Below are 24580 nucleotides of genomic sequence, written 5' to 3' on the forward strand. Positions count from 1 at the left end.
CTCAAATCCAACTCCCTTCAAGTCATGTATCCTGTCATACTGTTACATATATCAATTATTCGAGTATGATCTGTGTGTATACGGACGCTTGCTATCATAACATGTAGAACAAGTAGGAAGAACGAAACAAATGCGTGCTGAACCTTCTCATATCCCGTTGAAATCTTAACAGCTCAACCTCTTCCTCATCCTCTAGTGTTTAGGGAGTTCCTTATCCTTGTATACTTTTCCAGCGTATCTGTAATAAGATCCATGTCAGCCTCGCAATCGTTTCGCTCACGCGCAAGGGTTTGCTCACCCTTCAAGACCGCTCAAGCCTAATAGACCAATAGAGATAGCAGAAACCGTTCGTCTGTCCCAAGGTCTGTTCCAGTTCTGGTAAGAGAAGTAACCGAGAGCACCTAAGATAGCGACGTTGACAGCACCGGCGAGACCACCAGCAACTTGAGGCCTGAGGATGACTTCCTTGGCTTGGAGGTAGAATTTGGATCCCTCAGCCTTGGCCCGCTCAGCTTCTTGCTTTCCTTCAGGTGTCTGAAGGTATGATTCGGCGAGGTATCCCTCTCCAGCGAACAGCGTCGCGATACCGGCAACGACTCCTCCGACTAATCGCCTGTCCCACGGTTGGTCTCTTCGAGTGTAGGCAAAGTATCCAGCAGTTCCGAGGATACCGACGTTGACGACACCTAAAAGTCCACCGAGAGTGCCGGGTCGAAGAACGACATCTTTAGTTTGGTCCCAGTATGGTCCGAGAGCGGATTCAGCTTTGTGCAATTCGTCCTATTCGGTACCGTACGTCAGCTATTTTTTTTCTTCTCTGGTTCATAGAGGGAGAAAAACCGGTCGAACATACCTGAGCTTTCTTGCTGTATTCTTTACCTTTCTTCTCGGCCTTCTTCTCGAGCTCCTTAGCTTTGCTCTCGGCTTTCTTTGCGCCCTTCTCAGCTTTCTTCTCGGCTTCTTCAGCTTTCTTTTCGAACTCAGCTCCGCTTTCTGGTAAATCGACGGAAGACTTTGTGGGAGTGGGTAATGGCTTAGGAGCAGAGCTGGAGGTAGATGGTTCAGGTTCGGAGGCAGGGTGAAGCTCCACGCTGATCGGAGCGGTGGGTTCGGGAGTCTCGATATCCGGGTGGTTTGGATCCGAGCCGGCTGGAAGGACGTTGATCTAAAGATCACAAGTTAGTTCCGATGTATCTCGGGTAACAGCATATGGACTGAAGTGCTTATGATATACCTTCGAGTCAACGGTGTTGTGGGCTTCGGTCTCGCCTTGGAAGTGACCTTCAGCAAGGTTGGGATCGGGTTTTGGCATCTCGCCAAATGGGACTGTAGTCAAGGGAGAAGTTCCGGTTAGCAGAAGCTTGAACTTTGTTGCGCGAGAAAAGAGGAAGGGACAGCTCAGTGGGGACTCACTGTTGTGGCTGGCTACAGAAGCGTAAGACATTGTGAATACTGGTGTAATAGGAGTGTTAGATAATAGTTATAGGAATGTATTGGTATTGGTGGTCTGGTATTCAAGAGGGACGAGGTTAGGAAGAGGAAACGGATATATAAGTGCCTCTAAGTTACCTGTGAATGATGCATTTGCGCATTTGTGCATTTGTAGCCGAGCCTGGTAAAATGAAATCTCCTACTTGCCATTGCGTCATAGACACGGCACGCTCAGTGGCAACTGCAACTGGATGATCTGCGGGATTATCGGTGATTACGTGAGAAGTGGCACTGATCACAGGTTAGTCGCGTTTGAGACCATGCGATTGACACATGGGTCGCACACGAGGGTGGAGGCTATGTTGGATTCGCAATGTCAAAGAAGCACACCTAGCTAGTGAGATATCAAGACGATGAATGTATTGAAGTGAAAGATGTCTTTTAGCTTTTCCCATATGTGTGCACGAGATAGTAGAATGATTGTGGATTAGGAGAAGAGCCGATGGAAGATGTCTGGTCCTCCTGGACTCTCAAGTCAACCTCCTTCTTCCCCGGCACATCGTTCGTCCACTTCGACAGCCGGTAAAGAAGCCGAACAGTCCTTCTCGCACTTGGAAGATTTAGGCAACGGTAAAACAGTGATCACATCTCAGCGATCTACAATGGAGAAAAAGGAATCGGTCGGACTTCTACCTTCTTCAAGCTCAGCTGGTGTGCTGTCTGGACGAACGAAACCAAACACAGTGCAACGGAAGCCTTTCGTGCCTAGCAGCCAACCTAGACCGCCTGCAGCACGCTCTTCCTTCTTAGGTACAGCGGGGCTGGTCAAAGGACTAGACGTCAGCCAACCTATAGACCTGACACTATCCGATACGGACGACGAAGTTGCGCCTGAAGCGACCAAGAGAAACCCCTTATCGTCAGGCAGCTCTGGATCAATAATGGCTTTGGACTCCGAGATGAGGCCTACGATCCGGAAAGACATTGTGAAGGCGCGACCAACAGTCCCAAAGGCAAGTCAGCGTGGTCCAACACCAAGTCAAGCTAGTCCGTCAGAATTTAGAAGGATAAGCAACTTTTTCCTTGTGCCCAAACCTTCTACTCCTCAACCTAATGCCGTCTCAGTATCTCGCAAAACCCCTAATAACTCTTTGTTGAACCCTCATGGCATATCATCTCAGAAGCCTATCGATGTGTTATCATCGTCGTCCCGCTCCTCCAGTACTCCCAAAACTCCCGCGATGAAAAGTGCACTGCAACGGTCTCTGAATGACGGTGGCTCCGGGCTTACCGGTCCCCGCAAGAGGGTATTCTCGCGGACACCTTCAGACTCATTGTCGATCTCGAATTTGTCCCCTCATAAGAAGCGAAAGAAAATGCCACCACAACCAGAGAAGCACAGGATGAGCCTTGCAGATTGGGAAGCCGCAATTAGTGTGAAGAAGAAGCTCGACGATGAGAGGCGGGCAATGCTGAACAGCTCACAGGGCTCAAACGGAAAAATCGGAGAGACCGAACTGATTCGATCCGTTTCTAATGAACCAGCCAAAATAGCTGACGAAAGCAGATCATTCCAACAATCACCGCTCAAACGTACTGCCCCGGTCCCTTCGACTAACTCATTGGCACACACGGATTCGGCCAGGCCTTCTAGAGATGCCAGCTTCTCTGGCGGCAAAATCATCACTCCTACCAAGTCACCATCTTCGTCCAGCTCCATCCGAGCTTCAAAGGCCTCAGACAACACGAAACACGCTTACAACACATTTAATGTTGCTAGATCCAGCCAATCTTCTGCACAAGCAGGCCCGTCGAAAGTACCTACACCTTCTCCGGTCAAATCCAAGCATCTCCCACCATCCAAAACTCAAGCTCCATCCTCACAGCAAGTAACACCTCAACACGTCGTCCATGCTAGGACCTCATCTAGACCCAGACCTGCCCCTGGAACATATACGATACCTTCTGAAGATACACCCATGGATCAATGGCCCAGGACTAATAGCACACATCTCGCCGGTGGATCTGCGCGCAGACGTACTTTAACAGGTATATCACCGTCCAAAGTCAATCTCAGCGGGGACAAAACCTTATCCCATGCCGATTTGGATAAAGTCAAAAATATCAACAGGACATCGTCAAACCTAACGTCACCAGTCCAACCACGAACTTCCTTATCACCGGTGAAGAGACTTGTTGCTGCTCTTCCGCATAACGAGTCCCCCTTGAAGCGGATCATTGGCTCATCAAGTCAACACAGCAATACTTTGCGCAGATCGACATCTTCCGGTCTCACGCCTCTACCAAGTCGAGCCGCATCTCCAGCCATAGTGTCGCCTGTCAAATCACTGAGTGCTAGTCCCGTGAAAGGGCGACCTTTCCCTAGGCTACTTGGCGATGCCACTCCTGTATCAAAGAATGCCTCGGGCGTCACAACTGCTGGGCTGAAGCAGGCGAACGAAGGCGACGCAGCAGAGGTCGAAGAGGACGTTCCAACCGACCCGGATAAAATATTCGATGAATTCGAGGACTTCGATTGGGCTAGCGACGATGGGGATCCCCCTTCGCCACAAGTTCTTCCTCCAACCCAGTCGAATCCGCTGAGCACTAATGAAGCATCGAACTCAATGAAGGAAGCCGCTCACGTAGACGAAACACCGAAACATGTAAAACAGCTCTCAACACCTCGATTATCTGAAAATGGAGAGCTATCTCATCATGAGAGAGGGGCAATCAGTACTGAAAAGGAGACATCGTCTTTGGATAAATACGATCACCTATTGGAAGCACGTAGAGCTGAGGCAGAAAGGGAAAAAGCGGAAGAAAGGGAACGAGAAAAACGCATGGAACTAGCCTTGCAGGCCGCAATCATCGAAAACGGCGAAGAGAAGGAGATTGAAGTGGGTCAAGGGGCAAACTTCGCTGGATTCTTGGAGTGAGTTGCGCTCTTTATTTGTTAGTACAAGTCAGTCGAACCGAAAAATTGACGAATTTGTTGAACTAGTGATTTGGCGACTGAGCCCATTGAGCATAAAACCCCTTCACCAACCAAATCCAATATGATATTTGCCGTTCAGTCTAGGAGTGAATTGAACAAGGCCAAAAAGGAAGCTGATAAAGCTGCGAAACGAAAGGCCAAGTTGGATGCGATTCAAAAAGCGTTCCAAGATGAGAAAGCGCGAAAGTGGAAGAATGACAATAAGGAGTTCTCCAAGATCATGCAAGGATTACAGACTGGTAACGAATACGAAGAGATCCTGAAGGACATCCGCCTCATCAAGAACCGAGATCGAAAAGACGGGGAAGATGCGTATCCTACCCCAGACACTGATATGGATTCTCCTTCCAAAGACGCTTCCCGCTCCCTCAATCTTGACCTTGATCTAGATCTTGATCTCGGAGAGAGTGATATTAGCTCGGAATATGATGAAGATGATCCAGATCGGCTAGTCCACCGACGATCTTCATCTCAAGGTCCAGAGGATGATCTGGAAGACATGATTGCGGGGTTACAAAGGGAGGGTCTGGGAGTGGATGAGAGTCTGATACGGGATGCTCGAGCTGCAGTGCAGCAGAAGAATGTCAATGAGTCAGACTTAGTATGGGAAGGATTCTGGAAAGATCAAGAAAAGCTAACAGCGACAGTGAGTAGAACGCCCCTCATTGGCCAGTTGTCCATGCGTTCATGCCACTAAAGTATTCAGAATTGTCTTGTTAACTCTTATCATTGCTCTCTGCGTAGCCTAACGAGACGAAGCAATCGCAGCCGTTATTTGTTTCCCTTCAAGACCTTTCCTCTATTGACGACCCAATTCTCAAGCTCTTGCTTGATATGATCGATCCGGCTACTGCCACCCCGGATTTGGGGTCCTTCTCTGTTGCTATTTCCTCAGGTACTCTGAGCTTTGTAGAAAAGGGAAGGAAAGCAATCGGGATGATGCTTCTACAAAATGGTAAGTCGTTGTACATCTTCAACCTCTCATTCTAGCAGCTCAGCCGCCAAATACTTACAAAAACATGTTTTCGTTGTAGCTTTCCGTTCCTCCGATCCGGACTGGTCCAATACAGCTCGAATAGCCTTCAACGACTTGGTACAAACCGATGACTATTTCCATCAAGCCGATCTCAGTCATTTCCTTGATCTCGGTATACATCTCTTAGCTGATTTTGGCGGACCAAAAGAGATACTGTCTCAAGTGATAACGGATTCTCAATCCGAGTCGGAATCTGAATTTTCCAAGACGACTGTACTTCAACCTACGATTGATCGAAAAACCGCTTGCGGTGTGGTATGCCGGATCATCATGGCTCTGTCCAAGTGAGTCGGTCCAGGTCCTTGAGCCTGTTACACACTATCAGCGAAAGGCGGGATTAATACAGTAACTGATCTTCCCATTCACCTTTTGTCAGGACCGTAGCAGAGGTCTTCGTTGGTGCGCATGGGCAAGCCTCAACATGGATTTCCCTGCTACTTCTTCTGTGTATCGACAATACCTCTTCAACAGCTCTGAAGAGGACAATCGGCGATACCGTCCAGGCACTCCTGCAGAAAGCCTTCAACGTGTCTGAACATGTACGTGATCGTTTTACCATATGCAAAGGCAATATGAGCCATATTCGTGTGTGTCTGATAGCTTTCTCTTGTATTACATAGGAGCACGAATTATCGAAAGATATCGCACGAAGCATAGCGGAGACATCGAGCAAATACAACGATGATGTCAAAGTTGCGATTCTCGCCTCCCTCGGACAAAGATCACATGAATGTAGGATGGTCAATAGATGGCTGGGTATGGAATATCTTATACCTGGTTCGATTGGCAAGATTGATATCGCTCATCCAGTGAGTGGACCTGTCATCCCCATTCGAGCTCTCATCTGTGTAGACCATGCTCATGTTTTCTGTTTTATTTGTGACCGACGCAGCGGAAGAAAGTATACGATGCTCCACCCATCCCATACCTTTTAGACGCGATAGAAGAACTGTCTAACCTCATTCGCCCGATCCCACGCAGAGTCCAAGTCGGAAAAGAAAACGAAAACGAAGACTCGAGTAATCCCGATCCTGCTATGCAAATGAAGGCGAGCGAAGAACCAAATTATGATCAGATCAATCATATGGTCACTTTCCTTTACGCTGCGATGTCCGATATGGCTGGTCTAGTTGATCAGCTGAATATCGATTTTGCCAAGGTGGATAATGTGAAAGATCTGATCGAGACTTGTGAGATTGGGCAAGTGAGAGATGCCTTGAGGAGAATTAGGGATTTGATTTGTGAGTGAGAAATCTCACTCAAGTTTTGCGTTGTCCCTGCCTCGTGACCGAGAGAGGACTGGTTACTGACGTTCAAGTTTGTTTGTTTGTTTGGATTATGATTTTATTTGAATCTTATCCGAATTCGCAGCCGACCTTTCCAATGGAACGTTGAAATCAGTAGTCAAAGCTAGATTACATCAGCTATACGAGATAAGCCGCCTAACTCTGTCTCTTGAGATCAAGAAGAAGCTCAGAACCGATAGGCTCGGTAAGCATTTGAAAGTCGGTGTGAAAGGCCAGCCTAAATTGAACTTCGACAAGCGGGAGGACGGGCTAGTTGAGAAGAACGCGATCGCGACAATGGCGATGACAATGAAAAAGAAAGCGAATATCAATATCAATATGGATATGGATGATATTAGATCTCCGAACGGAAATAAGAATAAGAACCTCAAGTCCACTGCCTCAACTATCGTCGTTGACCCGCCCGTGTCTGATGCTGGTGTAAGGAAGCAAGTTCAGGGAGATATAGATCTGGAACAGACAGATTCGGCAGGAGAAGGGGAAGAAGGGGAAGAAGAAGAAGAGCAAGAAGATTTTGACATGCTTTTGGGTTGATCGCAACAAGTCCAAGTAAGTCGAATCGAGCTTGTACGAGTACATTCACTACCTGATTTGTTTCTCATATATGTGCAACTGTTCAATTGTATAATTGTATAATTGTATAATTGTATAATTGTATGTTCTCGTCAGGTATAGTTGTATTGAAGTCGAAGTCGAAAACGCTTTTGTATTTGGTATGTCCTAGTTGTAAACTATATCAGTATCAGTATCAATATCAATATCATCGTCATCGTCATCATCATCATAACATGTCATGTCATGTCATTTTACCATGTCGTTTCGATTGATACTATTTCGTTTTATGAGCAATTTGGGATTTGTGATTGTATTATCCGGGCGATACTCGATTACATGGTGTATAGCCTCATCTACAACTTGGCTTTAGTCTCATCTTCCAATCCTAATCCCAATTCTACTCGTCCATCTTCGCTAAACGAAGTGACTTTCGACCATCCATTCATGAATTTAGTCTGACTTCCATATGCCACTAATTTACCTTCTTTACCTTCTTTGATTTCCACCCCATCCACCCCATCCGCTCTAGTCGCTCCGACCGACGACGTACTCGTATAAAACTCGCATCGTGTATAAGCCAGATTCCTACCTGCTTGTTCTACTTTACCCACACACATCAACTCGTCGTGCAGCTTACCGCCGGGCCGCACGAACTCGGTGGATATGTTCACGCTAACCCCTGTCGGAGGGGGGTATCCGAGGGTCGATAATGAGAGGGAAGTTATCGTATCTGTGAGCTAAGCATATCCAGCGGTTCAGTGAGTGCGTCAGTACATCAGTACATATCTTGTCTTGTCCGAAGAAAGCAGGTCGTGGATTGAGTCCAGATTTTTACTGGGTCGTTTTGAATTCTTGTAAATTTGGATGTAGATAGTCGGAATGGCTTACTGATAAGATGACACCGCCATGTATCGTCTACAGCATTGACGTGAAGATCAAGGAGGTGAAGGTCAACGGCACAATCGATCAGCAATTTCCTGTGATCTCTGGCTTACTGTGATTGACCGAGTCGACCTGGGATGCAAGCGTCAAAGTGATGAGACTCACCCCATGGTTATTGAGATGCTTTTGTCCGATCGTCAAGATACCTTTGATGTACTTGGGTCGAGCTTCGATCAACCGCAACTACATCGGAGGACCATTCAGATGACTCGCCCCAAAGCAGCCATTGTTGCTGAAAAAGACTTACCGAAGACAAGACATTCGAATCATGACCTGTATCACACAGTCATCGCTTCGAGGCTCAGCTTTAGGCATCAAGGTCCCTGGATATCAGTGATGACAGTGTAGCTCACCGCCTTTCGAGATTGTCGTTGACCATGCCTGCAAATGCCGGGTCGTTTCAGCTTTCTTGACAGACTAGGTTCAGCAGCAGACGGAAGTGATCATACCTTCTGTAAGAACTTCAAACAGGCCATTTCTCCTTTCACCCTGTCTCGCCCGTCTATGAGGCCTTCTGTCGCGGTCAAGCTGTCTTACCTATTGCTTTCTGTTTATTGCGAATTGCAGATTGCAGCATAGGGAAGAGTTGAAGCTGCTTAGAGTACATGACTTAGCTTGGCCCCGCGTCGGATTATATGTTGATGACTGTGCCTGGATTCGCACGTGGCCGAACGCGCTCAGGGCCAATATAATAATATGATGTACTCGTAGGGCTGAACACGGTTATTTCTATGCGAATGCGAACCAAATCAAAATCCAATTCAATCATCCCATTTATCCCATCATCTACACCTTACTCATCAGACCTGTTCGTCTCCGATCATCTTCACCTTCTTCCTTATCGCTTGACGTGGCTCCCAGACAAGTTTTATTGGCAGCAGCGGCAACCCGTTCCGTTGTTCTTGAAAGTTTGGATTGACCTTATTGAGGAGCACACACCGGACCGACCATTGAAGAGCCAAAACCTTGCCTGAAGGATCCGTAGAGCGGGGGGCTCGTCCACAAACTGGATAGAATCTGAGATCTGCAGATTCGAGCGGCGAGGTGAGTAATTCCACCTCACTAAGAACCTGATGTGCTATCGCGACACAGAAGAATCCTCGGTCCTGCGCACCCTATATCTCCGCTCGAAGAGCAATATTTCACAAGTCCAGTAGATCCAGAAGCTCCTCTGCTCTGTGGTACCAGCATGGTATACGCAAAGAGAAGACTTCGTTCCCCGTCTCACTACATGTGTAGAGCTGCCGCTCTCCAGCCTGCTCGTGTCGCTTCCTTTCCTCGATTGATGGTCACGAAGCGAAAGGAAGCTTGGTTGTGTGCTCTTTTTCTTTCTGCTTTGTGTGTACCGAAAGGTCCTTTATTCCTTCCTTTGATCTCCATAACTGAGATTGGTCGTCTAGAGAAAGGAAACGATGTCAGCTATCAGAATACGTTACTGATGGCTTTTCTTTGTCTCCGATAGATCTTCCTTCTATAGCTTGACATAAGCTACATCAACCTCTCGAGTCCTGGACAAAAGGGCGGACTCGGTCGTAATTCTTTCAAATCGATCGCGACGCACACGAATGAATGCCCGAACATGGACTACAACGATCCGTACACACCGTCCAATCGGGGACCATTGACTGCCGGTCTGTCATGGCAGAACGGGATACCCTCTTTGAGAATGGAGGATGCTGTAGTGGAGACGGTGTAAGCTACCTATAGTCTCGCTGTAAGGACAAGCTGACGCGATCGATCTGATAGGGTTACGCACACGACACGCACGACAACGTCATTTGCGCCAATTGTTTTGCCAAGGATACCGCCTCCTGATACTCTGGATTTACCCACTCATCTCAGGCAGGAACAATTCCCTTTGGCAAAGCAACCTGCTCCGCCCGAAATGCAGTTCTTCACGCTCAACCTAGGTGGTCGAAGGGTGGTCGTACAAGATGACATAGCTGTGCCGATCAACGCGGACGGCAGTATGCAGGCATCCGGACCTGGATGGACTAAGCGATTACCCGCATGTACATACGACCCATCATCAAGGGCCGGTCAGAGCTCGCACACCACGGAAGAAAGGACGACTTTCCTACAAGCTATGGAGAAAGCGAAAGGGAAAGAGGTTAGAAAGCGACCGCACAGTTTCAGTAGACCGAGTAGTCGGCAGGATGAAGAGTCAAATATCCTAGCCAACACTCCGCCTATTTCAGCATCGGATCAATTGGCAATCAGGCAACGCAGTCCCCCCAGAAAGAAGATCCGCGGGATGGAGGAGCTTTCCATCATCCCTCAGACCGGTAATTCTGCTCTTCTATCGCCTCTCCCATCTCCAGAGCACGAAGCTGGACCATCAACACCTACAAGTACGACCTCCCCTGTATCCCCCAACCTTGGTTCCGGAGTCGAGGTAGCAGCGCTTCTTTCTTTACCAACACTAGCATCTCAATTCGATCAGTTGCCCGAACGACTGCAACAACACTTCTTGATGCATCTACTTCGACGATCGCGTAGGCCTACTATACAGCGTGTATCGGCTTTCGCTGCCAACGCTCTGAAACGAGACTTCATAACGATGCTGCCTCATGAAGTAGCTGTTCAGGTTTTACGCAAAGTGGATAGACCGAGTCTAGCGGTCGCCTCAAGAGTATGTAAAAAGTGGAAGAGGATGATCGATACCGAACGGGTGGTATGGCAACAACGTTTAGTCGATGATGATCTTTGGTACGGATTAGGAGTGGAAGAGGCGGAGGAAAGGAAGATCTTGGAAAGATACGAAACGCTTGATTGGAAAGCTGAACGCGAAGCTGAAAGTTCTGGACACGCTTGGTCATTCAGAAGAGACGACACACCGAGTGATGATGAACGGATGCTGTCAGCCACGGCTTCCAACCCGGCTCGCATGATGCATGAAGAGGTATTCAGGCCAACGCCGCTGAAACATGTCTATCGAAGAAGGTACCAAGATGAGAAGAATTGGCTATATACTAGACCAGAACACACATCCTTTTCGGGTGATGGCACCAATGTAGTGACCTGCCTGCAATTCGACGAAGAAAAGATAATCTCTGCGTCGGATGACCATTCAATCAACGTTCACAATACTCGCGGAGGCAATCTGATGAAGCGTCTCGATGGGCATGATGGCGGAGTTTGGACACTAGAATACAAGAATGATGTGATGGTTAGTGGAAGCACTGATCGTACAGTTAGAATATGGGATCTGGACGAGATGGCGGAGGTTCATGTCTTTAACGGTCATACGTCCACTGTGAGATGTCTACAAATGGTCGAGCCCGTCTGGAATGAGAAGGAGAAAGTTTGGCAGCCACCTTACCCTATGATCGTGACTGGCTCGAGAGACGCCACTCTCAGAGTGTGGAAACTGCCTGGCAAGGATGATCCTCCGTATATCGGGGTCGTGAGTGGACACAAACACAGTCTTTCAGAGAATTGCAGCTCATCAAGCGTTCGTTACAGGTGGGTAAAGGAGCTGAACAGCAGGCAGCCCCACCAGAGGAGAACCCTTATTACCTCCACCTGCTGCAGGGACACAGTTCAGCCGTCAGAGCCCTTGCCGCTCATGGCAACATATGTATCTCAGGTTCTTACGACATGACCGTTCGAGTATGGGACATCGTCAAGGGGACTTGCGTACATGTCTTAACCGGTCACGAGGCGAAAGGTAAGTCCCTGACCTCAGAGCCGTGTGATGAGCAGCTAGTTGATGGTGAGGTCTCGTCCAGTCTACAGCATAGTGTATGACCAATATCGGGGTCGATGTGCATCAGGATCAATGGACAACACCGTGAAAGTGTGGGATGTAAATACTGGAGATTGTTTGCACACACTGCATGGACATACCTCTTTGGTCGGTCTACTTGGTATATCGCCGAATTACCTGGTTTCAGCCGCTGCGGACGCATCATTACGCGTATGGGATACGGAGACTCTAGAAGCAAAAACCGTTTTATCTTCCCATGGCGGGGCTATAACCTGCTTTCAACATGATGAGACTAAAGTCGTATCTGGCTCAGACGGTGCCTTGAAGCTTTGGGATATCAAGACAGGCACCTATATCAGGGACTTGGTTGTCGGAATAAGCTCAGTCTGGCAAGTGGCTTTCAATGGGAATCTACTTGTGGCTGCGTCAAATCGAGGGGGTCAAACGGTCTTTGATGTCTTCGACTTTTGTCCCAATGATGCGAGGAACTTAGCGGTCGAAAGCGTGGACGACGATTCTCTGGACACACTTCGAGTGCCTCTTTGGCAAAAGGACTTACCAAAGCGAATTTCGACCAAAAAGAAGAAGAAGAGGAGCACTCGGTATTCCAGGATGGATGAGGATCTTGATTCCCTATTCAGCGATGACGATGTTGGGAAATCTCCGACCTTGGCCTCGTACAACACCCACACCACAACGACACCGTTAGACAGGTGGGGTCGATCGGTCACTTCGCCCTCGAGAAAGGCACAATACGGTGAATCTGGTCAAGCTTCAGCTTCGACTGCGGGCAATAGAAGATCGACTAGGATCGCAAGTCGTACCTCGTTCCCTTCGCAATCAGACCCCTCACCTAGCACATCGGCCAATACGAGAAGGTTGAGTCAACATCAATATCAACAACATTACCAAGATCCGTCTCAAGCCCAATCTCAACATCATCATCCGCCGGCCTTTGCACAGCCGCATCCGACTTCACATTTGTCGTTCGCAGCGAGTCCATCGTACCAACATGCCTCTTCCTCCACTTCCGCTATTGCTTTAGCTGCACCAGGTGATACTCGGACGAGATTGCGAAAACTACGTTCGACTCGAGAGACGAATTCCCCTTCTCCTGCTGGCATGAGTACATATGATCATACGAACGCGAATACGAGTGGTCATGGAAATCGAAATGGAAATGGGAGTAGTAGGCTGAGATCGCACGTCGATTCGACTACTTCAGCTGCTGTATCGGCTGCCAACTCGAGCTTCGCCCCGATATTTGATGACGAAGGGGTGATTGTCCTCGATGACAGCGATGATAGTGTGGGACAAGACGGCACCGATGTTGAAGGAGATATGGCAGTCGATAGTGAAGAAGAAGAAGAAGAAGATCATTAGGACAACATGGATCAAGCTGATCTATACCCACCGCACAACCCGATTCCATATAATTCCATATTGTTGTACAGTGTACTGTCCTCAGGACATGATGGTGATGGTGACAAATGACTTTGGATCATCTGAAGGTCTCTAGCTTGATCAATTGACTTTCGCATTGTATAATACATCTCACTTCGTGTATAGTGGACATTGTATCTTCCCGATGAGTATTGAATGAAGAGATACCTTCCTTGAGTATAAGACAATGTATGAGTATGTATGCATTACATCTTTCCTGTGTTGCGTCATACTGTACTACATTCGATGTCTACGCTAAACTAGCAAAGACTAGGTGATTTGCACCATACTACAGGCCGCAATGTGTTAGAAATTATATTGTATTCTAGCTCTTCCAGTCCACCTTATCACGCTCCACCAAACGATAGAAGACGTCCTCTGCAGCTTTCGGAACGCTGAACACCATCTCTACTCTATCGACAGGAGAATCACGATCAGAGACTGAATGTCCGCTAGGTAGAATTGAGGCAGGGTTCGCCGGGAAGACACGCAAGAATCTGGTCATTGAAAAGGCCGTATGGAAAGAGACTTGATTCGGTGGGTATCCAAACGGAATCTGCCATTTCATCCTGATCGCGCCATACAAAGTAGTCAGCACAGACTCAATTTCAAACTCCAATACAGACACCGATACAGACATACAATGGATCAAGTGCTTGCCCATGCATTACCACCGTTGTAGTTTTGTCTAGTAGTCTTCTTTCCCTCACTCACTTGATATTGGAATTGATGAAACAATCTCCTTCTTCCGGAACCAATACTTGACCTTTGCCCTCTTCAGCCGCTTTCCGCATATGATAAGCCTGGTTCGCCAGAAACGGTAACAGGACATCTGGGTCTTTTTGTAAGATCGATATTTATTCTCGAATGCATCGGGCGATATCGAATATCGCGCGATATCCCGGTGAGCTTGGGGTCGAATCTTGCTCAGTGGGCGCAGGGGGTAGTTCGAAATGACGCATTTGAGCGACATTGGCAACTAGCGATGACAAGTTCGCGGGGAATGCTGGGTGATCTCTGCAGAAGGTTCGGTACTGGTCACATTTGTCATCGTCAGTACATAAATTATACCCTTGAAGACGTTTTGGTATTAGAAGAAGGAGATTGATGATAAGACGAAAACTCAAACTCACATTACAAGTGTAAGTAGCTTCGTCGACACGCATACCGGCTCTTCGATGTAAGTCGACCCACCATCCACTTAAGAGATCTTGATCGCTCAACTTGATCTTGGTCTTGCCTCCCACTTGTCCTTCCGGATGTGTGTCTGCACCCGCTTCTTCAAGATCGAGCACCTTCGCCCGGAGCTCATCGATCTCATACTGGGTAAATATAACACTGATCTTCGCCGTATCTTCTCCCGCCTTGGTATATCGGTCCATCATCTCAGTGACATCTACTCCTTCCACTTCTTTGCTTCTGAGGCTCGGGCCCAAAGAGGGGTCGTGAGGCGGCAATAACACATGAGGAAGATAGCTTGGGATCTCCAATCCATTTCTCAACCTCAACCGTACGTCTTCCTGGAGAGCTGATTCGCCATGAAGATAGAAAGATTCTAACCATTTATGAGCATTCAAACACGCTTGACCATCACCAAGCACATGACCCCAATTCGTTCCTAGTACACAACCCCCAGCTGGTCCGGGAAGGTATGTCAGGCGTACAGCGAATAGCGGTGCGCCGGAATTCGCGACACCGAATTGGGGGTTTAGGGGAGGAATATATGGCTCGAGGGAATGTTGGACGACAGAGTTATCGGGAAAGGGAAAATACGAGTCGTTGACTTCGACTTCGACTTCGACTTCGGAGGAAATAGGCCGTTGGATTGCAAATGGGATCGGTGATTGGGTGAGATTGAACTGTCAAGTCCGATCCGTACGTATGTTTATAGTGTCAGTCAGCATCATGTAAGTCCGCTATCGTTGGCAAGCAACAAGGAAGGGAAGCGAGCAGTCAGAAACTTACCGAGAAGTCATATCCCCCATCAGCGGAATCCGCGTTCACGCTCGCATGTCTTTCATATCGTCCACATATAGACGGGTATATAGAGCTCAACAAGCTTATAGCTCTCGTGAGTCTCTCCTCGTCCAGCCGACCTGGGAAAGTGAATACAGTTGGTATGGCTCCTAAGGGCCATAAAGAGATATCGGCGATGGGCAATGACCGAGTCCCAGGGTCGATAACAGCCTCATGAGGTGTGAGAGAAGGAACAAAGATGTCTTGCAATTCATCCATGCCGAAGCGATGGTACAATGAGTAACGCGGTGTTGAGGTGTACTATCGTTAACGAAATAGGCTTTTCGGATGACAATGGGAGATGTCAGGTCAAGGGAAAGCGGCGAACAATCGTGGCTGGACCAGCGAGATGAGGTGCTGACGCCTGTATATGTGGTGACATATTGGAATCAGGCAGTTCGAAGGTCAGATGAGATTTTGTATAGATTGCAAACTTGATAGATTACGAGTCGAGATTTACTAGCAAAGTAGATCAATCGGCTCCGATCAAACGTAGGATCCGAGCGTTGTCAGGCACCGTTCAAGGTTATTAACCGTGTCGATCCCCGCTTGATACTTTATTTGCGATCAAGCATGATGTATCAATGTACTGTGTCTGCATCAAAGCTCACTGAGCAGATTGAGGCCGTTTGCCGACTCAGGCTCGATGGGCATTTGGAACAGATCGGTAGGAAGATTCCGTTCAGGTGAAGCCAAGCTTGCACACCAAGTCGGCACTCTAAAGTGATTTTTTTTGAACATGCCTATCTTCAAGCACTAAAAACGCTCGGGTTGGCACCATTGTGTCAAGGAGTTCAGCCTGCAGGAGGATACTCTTGCTCCTGCCACTGGATCCTCGCAGCCAACAATTCACAGAAGTTATTGCATCGTAAATGAGTGCCAGAGAATTGGCATAATCTCATCCCTAAGGGGTTTCCGAGCGTGTATCTCATGCGTAATGCAAAAAGTCTTCAGGATATTTGATATCCAGCCGCAGAGTGCACGAAAGCGTCAGAGAAAAAAGACGTTCTGAGTGGTGACCATACTATATATGTTCATGCGCCAACTTCGCTTAAATCAAAACGACCTGTCCTGTCACTTCCTTATGCCGACAGATCTAGTAGTAAGTAGCACACGACCAAGAAAGACGATCAGGATGCTTGTTCGCCAATTCCGAAACAGGCATCAACCCCTCTGACATCAATCAGAACGCCATGGCTTGGCTTACCCTGAGACCGGCCAGCCTTGAGAAGGATCGACAACCCTCCACACGATGGAAACACGTATGGAGGCGTTGAGCCATGCCGAAGATCTGCAAACACTTTGAGTGGACTCCGAAGTTCGCTTAGAAGAGATAGATGCATGTTCAAAATAGACTCCTTGATCTGACGTAGCATGGCGTCAGACGCAGGTCTACTAGTATCGAGCATTTCGAACTGAATAATTATACGACGTCGATCATTCCGGCTTCGTGAGAGTAGGAGTTGTCTGGAGTTGTGCGTCTGTCAATGGAGTCAAGCTTTATTCAATCAAATCCGACGGCAGTATCATCCCGGACGTGTCGTCTGAGCGGTAGATGATAAAGCCATGAGAGTCGTCTGCGTAAATAAAGGCAGGCGTGATAGTACGTCGAAACGCCACGAGGGTTACTCGAATGCGAAGTGCACGCTTAGTAGCCGCTCGTTTTGCTTTTTGCGCAGGAGAGCTGTCCTTAAATTACCTTTTCCAGCTTAATAAGGTTCCGCATGTGCCTAAGCCGGATGGCCGTCTCTTTGTTCCTCGGTGTCCTGAAGATCCCGTAAATTTACCCTGTCGATCACCTAATTAAGAAACATGCCCGAGCAGTGAACCCTATCATGATGTCTGCGCATACTTGGATTGATTGTTATTCAGCTCGAATGCTTGTAGTATTTGTTATCTGGTCTCAGACAATCCAAAACGTCGATCACTTCCAACGGCAGGAGCTCATTGGTCCATTCATCCAATGATCGTGCGTTACCCCTATTCGTCTTACTTGATCTCAGGCAAGTGAAAGAAGGCATTGTACCCTGTTACTCTCAATTTCAGAAACCGGTATATCGTGCGGACTCTAGAATACTCGCAATATTGTATGAGAGAGAGCTCAAATGCAGCTGGATCCCAGCAGCCATGGTTCAGTACTATATGACGGTAGTACGAGTCCAACGCCTAAAATGCCCAGTGACGAGAATTATTACGATGCATATCATGACATTTGTCTATACGTCTATACGTTTATACGTATGTCTAAACTACCTGAGCGCCTCCTGATATATTGGACGCTGGACGTGACATGATCAGGGAAACAGCATGTAAAGGTACAGCCTAAATACGGAAAGGCGGAAAGGAAGTCCTTTGAGGTACGGTCATCTTCTCATGTCGACCGGACTCACGAGTGCTGGCCTGGCCATTTACCTTGTGTAACCATGAGCACGACTATTTGGGAAAATGCAAAGCAACGAAATGATCGACAGAGATTGTGGATTGTGGGGTCTGTCTCGCACGAAAGCAGAAACAAAGAAAGGGCATGACGGTCCAGGTTCAGGTTCAGGTTCAGGTTCAGGTTTAGGCTCAGGTTGAAACCGATTATACGGCATTTGATCGCAAATCACCCAAAAACAAAAACAGGATCTCACGTCGTGACCTCAGGCTCAGCCTGAAAAGCAGGTTCACTTACCTCTTTGAGAAAAGAAATCGGGATACATTACGAGAATTACGAGTTAAGCCGGAAGGTGATCGAGGGATGACGATCAGATAACGTAAATGCACTGACGCCCAAATTCGGGCGGTGGCCATCATATCATGACCAAGCGAAGAATTACACTCTTACTCGTACTATGACTCTGCTATAATTGTATTCTCATTACTAATTCGTGCAATGCTTGAATGATCGTCTTCTCCCTACTTCTGAATTTAGCATCTCATATACCATAGCTTACTGTACATCTTTCCGCTCTTTTTTCGCAACCACCTCCCTGACGAACACACATCGCAAGCAAGAAGAGATACTCGGCGTTCATCAAGACTTACACACTGACAAGACTCCTGACGACTAGATCGCACTACACCTGCTCCACTCCCTCTTGCGAAAGCACCATATCGTACTCTTGTCGTCCGCAGTATGGGTATATTCAATAGACGGGCTCGACAAAACACCGCTTCAGTCGGTTCACCAAACCCATCAGCCGACGTCTCTTCCTCCTCTTCCTCACAGATCAGTCCCCAGATCACTTCCACGATAAGTCGAGCCTCAGGGAGACACACCCCTTTGGCTTCGCCTGCTCTGGGAGCTTCGCCTACCTTTCTTAGTCCGAACATCAGCCTGAAAGTAGCCATCGACCCCCTGCCTTCGGGTTTCGGGGGGGACAAGAGCTCCAAATACTTGTTTCCCATCTCGGTGAATCCCGACGAAGGAATAGCAGCCATTAGAAGGGAGGCAGGCAAGGTCGTAGGACAAGAGTGTATAGGATTATTCAAGGTGTCCATACCGCAACAGGCTTTTCAACAGGCTAGAGCATACAAAGAGAGATACGGTAAATCCGTTCATCTATTATCCCAGTTCCCCGCATTCAACTTGGACGATGCAGCGGAATTACCCTTGAGTCTCGGTCCGACACAGCAAGACGTCGTTTTAGATGATGGGGAAGAATTGAAGGTGAAGGACTGGTTCCCGGAAGGCGTCAATACCAATCAAGAAATCATATCTATCATCGCTCGACCTCTTTCTGACTCGCCAGCCGATGCGACTACGCCTGCCACAACGATTCCCTTGACACTTCGAGCTTACTTCGCTCAACCTCCTCAATCTGCTTCCTGCGCAGCTGGACCATCTGCCCTTCGGTCGACCGCGCCTCCACTCGTAGTCGACATCGATCCGCATACGACGGTCGACGAGCTTAAAGCTGAATTACTGCGCGCAGCAGGTAAAGATCCGGAGTTATGGTCCAATGTGGTCCTTTGGAAGATCCAGATGACGGAGAGCGAAATGACGGTCATTGATGAATTGGGTAGATTGAAAAATGGGAAAATGCCTTGGCCGTGAGTATTCCATCGTCATTGTCATTCTCTTCTTCGATGAAAAGATTGTGTCTGTTGGTCGAGCGTGAGCACTTGCTTACATACGAGTCCATGGCTGTGTAGGTACCCGCCCGGAGCTATGGAACCGATCTCAATGAGCGATGGCAATTTACCAGTATCTCTTTTCTTTCCTAAATCAGCACCCAACGGCGATATGTTGAATCTCTCTGTGTGGTTCAATCCTGCATCTTCCTCTTCCGGATCAGCCTCTACTACGGCTTCGAGTGCAGCAGCGACTGTACCTGCTCTGGCGAACGAGATACCGCATTTCAGATACCCAATGACCAACCTCGTCCGACCAGCAAGTACACACTGTTCTTCTCCGTCTTCAAGCTTGAAATCCCTCTCAGCAGACCCAATCGCCGATCTACCACCTTCCAACGTTGACGAAGATGCGATCACATTCACATCTACTACCACTGTCACTGGGAACGGTAAAATCAAGAAAAGTCGAATTAGGCCTTCTACCGCACCTGCATCAGTCAAGAGTTTCGGATCGGGTTCTTCAGCCAAGATGCCTCGGCAGAATCCGCCTCCGATCCCTTTTCCGGGATATTACTCCAGTGGGATTGCGCCTCAACCCAAAGGGAAAGATAAACAAAAGGAGAAAGAGAAGGACAAGGAAGTCAACGGTCTAGGAATCATCGCTACTCCACCAGCACCACCACTTTCAACTACACCACCTAGTGTTGGTACCCCAGGAAGTAGCGGATCAGCATCAAGCCCAATGATCCTCACCCCACCTGCGCCTCTGCTCGACAGAACAAGCTTTTCAAGTACGGTATCCACCGAATCCGACCTTTCCGTACAGAGCTTTCCGTCTCCGAGCGAGTCAAAGCAGTCTTTGGATACTGTAATCCTGGCCAAACATACGGCTGCAGCTAGAGTCTCTTCTCCGTCGGAAGAGAAGAGCTCTTGGTTGGGAGGTGCGGATGCAGAGACGACGCTGAAGAAGTCCATGTCGATCAATAAAGGTAGTATAAGAGATAGGTTGAGAAAGGTTTTGTGAATCTTTCCTTGGTATCTCTTTGTCTACCGAAATATATGTACGTTACGCAAATATTCTGTACGGACAGTGACATTTTGTATACATTGTCGAGTTGTATGCAACACACTTCTTTCAGTTTTCAAGAAGTCGAATGAAAACGGACACAGGTGCGTCCTGTCCCTATTGTACGCGCATCCGCAGACAAGCGGTTCAAGGGGTCAATCAATCAATCGTGCTCGTGCTCGTGCGAGCGTTTGAAGCTTGTTTGAACTTGAGTTGCGGATGATACAGTATCATAGCAGACACTTTAGTTCCAAGCTGTGAAACATGAACCTAAAAATGAAGGAAGACGATCAATGCGTCATTTTGCCCTGAGAATAAATGTTCCTTTGATGCGATCAATTCCATATTCCATCATTCAACTTGACAATGAGTGCATAGGTTGTACCTATACACACTAAGAGGGCTGTAGACAGGCCTTTGCTGTGTTTTTGCTGTCTTACTTGTTTACTTTAAACGGTGGTTGTCAAGCTGATTTTACTGTCTGACTTGCGCTGCGCTGATCCCTCCGATAGAACCCACACCCACCATGTGAGAGACGTGACTAGCTGGCACCATGCATGGTAAAATACTGCAATGCGAGAGTATACCTTTGTATACTTTTACCCATAACTCCTTTGATGAAGCCCAATCAAGCTTCATCTTTCCCATCGACCGCTAGGCATTACCAACGACTTACTGACTATTCCATTCACTCGTTCCAATTGACCTGAGCATCTCGCCCCGACGCTCATTAATTTACCAATCGACACAGCTGTCATTTCCAACCAGAGACACGGACCTGAACAGTTAACAGCCTGCATACGACAGCTTGCTGGGGTTCTCACTACTACTCGTATAATAAAGCATATTGCACATCAGATCGACCGAAGAAACAGAGGTGGAAGTCGATCCAGCTTGACTCCATCATCATATCTCCACAAAGAAAACGACTAGCCATCGACTTTCCCTCAGGTCGTAGAGGAGACCGCAAGGAGGATGAACACTTTCATTTCGGCCAGCTCTCCATTGTTCCGATATCAGCCCTGTAAAGCATGCGATGTGACGCAGGGTTTTCAGACGGGCGCAGATTTCTCAGGGAGGGATTATAATGGGACAGAGAGCGGCATGATCACTCAGAGAGCAGGAACGAGCGTGTCGGTCAATTGTACTGGTACGTTCATCTCTCGTAGCTTAGATCTCAGATTCGAAGTTGAGAGGGAGTCTCTCACTCTGACTTGATTATTTTTTGTGTAATGTATAGGGACGGGAATAAGTTTTGACATTTCATACAATTCCCCAAACATATCATCTTTTAAACCATCAATCAAAGTGAACGGCTCTCTCCCCACTTCATCGCAAAATGCCACTTCAACATCGATACGTAACTTGCCTTTGGCTCAACACACTTTCGAGCTGGACATTATTCAGTCGAATGCCTCGTCAAGCACAGGCGGCGGTACGAGTACGAGTGCGAACAACACAGTGCCAATGGATTGGATAAGGATCAATGGAGCAACGTGTAATCTTGGATACGCTGTGAATGCTCAGACAAAGAACGAGACGATCGACGATACAGCTTGGAGAGATTGGAAAGTGTACCTGACGCCCGGATGGAATATGCTTGAGAAGGATGCATCGAATTACATTGATTTGGTCAGCCACAATATCAGTCAAGCTTGCACGACAGATCATCAAAGCTGATGACATTGGATTATGAGCAGGACCAGTATCAGGCTGAAGTACCTACCTCGTCGAGGGATTACAATGGCTCGATATCTTGGACTGAACAGCCAGACGCAGCGAATCAGATCTTCTTCAAGGGATCAGCGGTATGGGTTCATGGTATAGTCGGAGATCGGTCGGGGTGAGTATGGAGCCTCCCGATGTAGATCGGTCAAGCGGATTGCGATGTTCTGATTATTGGAGCTCCTGTTATAGGTCTTACGAGGTCATACTGGATAATGTGACTCACGGCATATTCGACGCTTCAGGTGGACCCAGAGTGTCAGTAGATCCAAGGCTATTCCAAAATACGAAAGCGGCTGATGGGTTCGAAACAGGTATAACTCAGTTCTGTACCATACTTCGAATTTGGCGGACACGAATCATTCAATTATGCTTCGGAATATCGAAGAGGGTAAACGGCTGAGTTTTGATCGTCTGCTCAGCATGTCAGGCTTGTGAGTCTCAAGTATTGCTTTCGATCACAGTGAATACGGTTTGGTGCTAAACGCTTGAGTATAACAAAGAACACCGTTGACGAATACGCTTCCCTCCCCGTCCCCCTCGCCTCCCGCTTCGGAAACAAACGGTCAAGTCGAAGTTTCGTCTTATTACCCTTCCTCAACCTCCTCTGCGGGTGCCCAATCGGGTATACCCACTTCATTGTCCGGCGGCGCCATCGCGGGAATCGTCATCGCCGCTTCGATTGTTGTGGCGGCATTTCTAGTCACATGGATTTTTGCATGGCTGCGAAAACGCAAAGAGCAGCGGATCAATGAGGAGACCGAATCGAGGGGTATCGATCCCTCCGACAACGAGAAAGCGCAGACTACAGTAAGCTCCCCGCCTTGCACCAGAAATACATGCAAGAAAGATGTACAGTTTGATCGGCGTTAACGGTGGTTGATTTTTTCAGTTCTTCCGATTCTCCTCGCGAGGACCTTCCCCATCCCCTAATCCAGCGCATCCTTTCCATCCTTTGCCTTCGCCAAGACACCCTCAAGGTACCATGGCGAACTCACTGCAAAATCAACATCCCATACCGACGCCAAATCCAGCACCACGAAGACCGACAACTTCGAGACTGTTCAATTTCGCCTCTCCTACTCCGTCGTTACGGTCCTTCATACAGAATCATACCACTTCTTCCGTCATTTCCGATAATACCAACTCCTTCTTGAAGATCAATAACAGCCGTTTCAGTCGGTCAAAGCATAATAATCAGCAGAACGAGCGGGAAACTATAGCAGATCGCGATGCAGCGGAACACCATGCAGTTCACCCTCACCTGCCTAAGAAGAGTATCAGCGGCTTGAATATCAGTAATCCCCAGCCTATCATTGTTCCTATACAACGGAAAGATTCCGAAGATTACCTGCCTTCTCTTGCTCCCACTTCTAGCCAAGTCCGTCCTCTCAATCCTCAAAAATCGTCTGAGAAGCCGAAAGCGGGACCAAGAATTCCGCCCTCCGCTCCTGTACGATCGATGTCCGACAACCTGCAAGCGGTAAAGGCGAATGCAAGTGAACAAAGGAGTAATTCTATGTTAGGCTCTATTCGAAGAGAGACGCTATCTCCCTTTGTAGCTGCTTTATCAGGAAAGACGGCCTCGCCTTTAGCAGAGTTATCTAGATCAACTTCGCAGAGAGCAAATGCGAATCAGAATCCGAATCAGAGTCAGACTCACCCGCTTGGCGGAGCGAGATTCGGTCGGAGGAAACAATCTTTGGACAGTAATAAGAGGAAAAGTACGAGTAATTCTCTAAAGACTGAGAAAACCAATTTCACCACTTTCACCGAATACACCGAAGGCGAGGGCGAGGGTGAAGGTGATAACGAAGCTGAGAATGGAATCTTGAGCATGTATGCGAAATTCCCACCTGGTTCGAATTCACAGCGCAATACGCAGTACCCGGCGGAGGAAGGGATGGATGATAATTTGAGTGGAGTGGGTGTGGCTCTTGGAAGTCCGATGCAAGATAACAATTTTCAATGGGAAGCGAATGGTTCGAAGATAGCGAAAGACAAAGATGATCCTGGTTTCGATGAGGATGACGAGTTCAGACCCCCGACAAGGAGATTCTTGGGATTGGGACTGGGTTCTGGAAGTAAGTCTTTCTGATCATCTATCGTCTCTAGGTTCTCGGTTCTCGAAATCTGAGTGAGCTGATCATGGAGGCGTCTTGCTTGCTTTGCCTGTCTGACAATAGATCGCCCTGATTCTGGGGTGTCGAACAAATCCGGCAAATCCGCATCTTCGGTCGGATCAGGATGGAGGTATATGTGAATGGATGAATGGACTGGGCATTTTTATCGT

The 24580-nt window shown here is 47.9% G+C and overlaps 8 protein-coding genes across 8 annotated transcripts; 4 read left to right on the top strand and 4 right to left on the bottom strand.

Moving 5' to 3' along the window:
• Positions 1–192: 192 nt before the first annotated feature.
• Positions 193–1444, bottom strand: I303_107666 (uncharacterized protein; the record flags this gene model as incomplete). Its single annotated transcript, XM_018410940.2, has 5 exons — positions 193–238; positions 299–780; positions 854–1165; positions 1235–1326; positions 1414–1444. 5 exons carry the CDS (start codon positions 1442–1444, stop codon positions 193–195), a joined length of 963 nt encoding a protein of 320 aa, XP_018259608.2.
• Positions 1445–1940: 496 nt separating this feature from the next.
• I303_107667 (uncharacterized protein) lies at positions 1941–7306 on the top strand (the record flags this gene model as incomplete). Its single annotated transcript, XM_018410941.1, has 8 exons — positions 1941–4366; positions 4436–5075; positions 5174–5384; positions 5464–5749; positions 5842–6004; positions 6086–6274; positions 6358–6706; positions 6837–7306. The coding sequence occupies 8 exons, from the start codon at positions 1941–1943 to the stop codon at positions 7304–7306; spliced, it is 4734 nt and encodes a 1577-aa protein (XP_018259609.1).
• Positions 7307–7680: 374 nt separating this feature from the next.
• I303_107668 (uncharacterized protein) lies at positions 7681–8745 on the bottom strand (the record flags this gene model as incomplete). The annotated part of the gene is made up of 6 exons (XM_065969634.1): positions 7681–8064; positions 8216–8242; positions 8375–8452; positions 8517–8542; positions 8623–8650; positions 8719–8745. The coding sequence occupies 6 exons, from the start codon at positions 8743–8745 to the stop codon at positions 7681–7683; spliced, it is 570 nt and encodes a 189-aa protein (XP_065825706.1).
• A 1103-nt stretch (positions 8746–9848) lies between these two features.
• On the top strand, positions 9849–13361 carry I303_107669 (uncharacterized protein; the record flags this gene model as incomplete). The annotated part of the gene is made up of 4 exons (XM_065969635.1): positions 9849–9961; positions 10016–11675; positions 11735–11939; positions 12001–13361. 4 exons carry the CDS (start codon positions 9849–9851, stop codon positions 13359–13361), a joined length of 3339 nt encoding a protein of 1112 aa, XP_065825707.1.
• A 385-nt stretch (positions 13362–13746) lies between these two features.
• On the bottom strand, positions 13747–14215 carry I303_107670 (uncharacterized protein; the record flags this gene model as incomplete). Its single annotated transcript, XM_065969636.1, has 2 exons — positions 13747–13990; positions 14136–14215. 2 exons carry the CDS (start codon positions 14213–14215, stop codon positions 13747–13749), a joined length of 324 nt encoding a protein of 107 aa, XP_065825708.1.
• Positions 14216–14278: 63 nt separating this feature from the next.
• Positions 14279–15656, bottom strand: I303_107671 (uncharacterized protein; the record flags this gene model as incomplete). The annotated part of the gene is made up of 3 exons (XM_018410944.1): positions 14279–14455; positions 14555–15280; positions 15387–15656. 3 exons carry the CDS (start codon positions 15654–15656, stop codon positions 14279–14281), a joined length of 1173 nt encoding a protein of 390 aa, XP_018259612.1.
• A 2899-nt stretch (positions 15657–18555) lies between these two features.
• Positions 18556–20520, top strand: I303_107672 (uncharacterized protein; the record flags this gene model as incomplete). Its single annotated transcript, XM_018410945.1, has 2 exons — positions 18556–19472; positions 19575–20520. The coding sequence occupies 2 exons, from the start codon at positions 18556–18558 to the stop codon at positions 20518–20520; spliced, it is 1863 nt and encodes a 620-aa protein (XP_018259613.1).
• Positions 20521–21537: 1017 nt separating this feature from the next.
• I303_107673 (uncharacterized protein) lies at positions 21538–24550 on the top strand (the record flags this gene model as incomplete). Its single annotated transcript, XM_018410946.1, has 8 exons — positions 21538–21712; positions 21803–22194; positions 22263–22405; positions 22480–22545; positions 22602–22721; positions 22791–23097; positions 23180–24371; positions 24474–24550. 8 exons carry the CDS (start codon positions 21538–21540, stop codon positions 24548–24550), a joined length of 2472 nt encoding a protein of 823 aa, XP_018259614.1.
• Positions 24551–24580: the final 30 nt, after the last annotated feature.

This window comes from Kwoniella dejecticola, chromosome 10 (genome assembly GCF_000512565.2).
Source record: "Kwoniella dejecticola CBS 10117 chromosome 10, complete sequence".
Classification (NCBI taxonomy): Eukaryota; Fungi; Basidiomycota; class Tremellomycetes; order Tremellales; family Cryptococcaceae; genus Kwoniella; species Kwoniella dejecticola.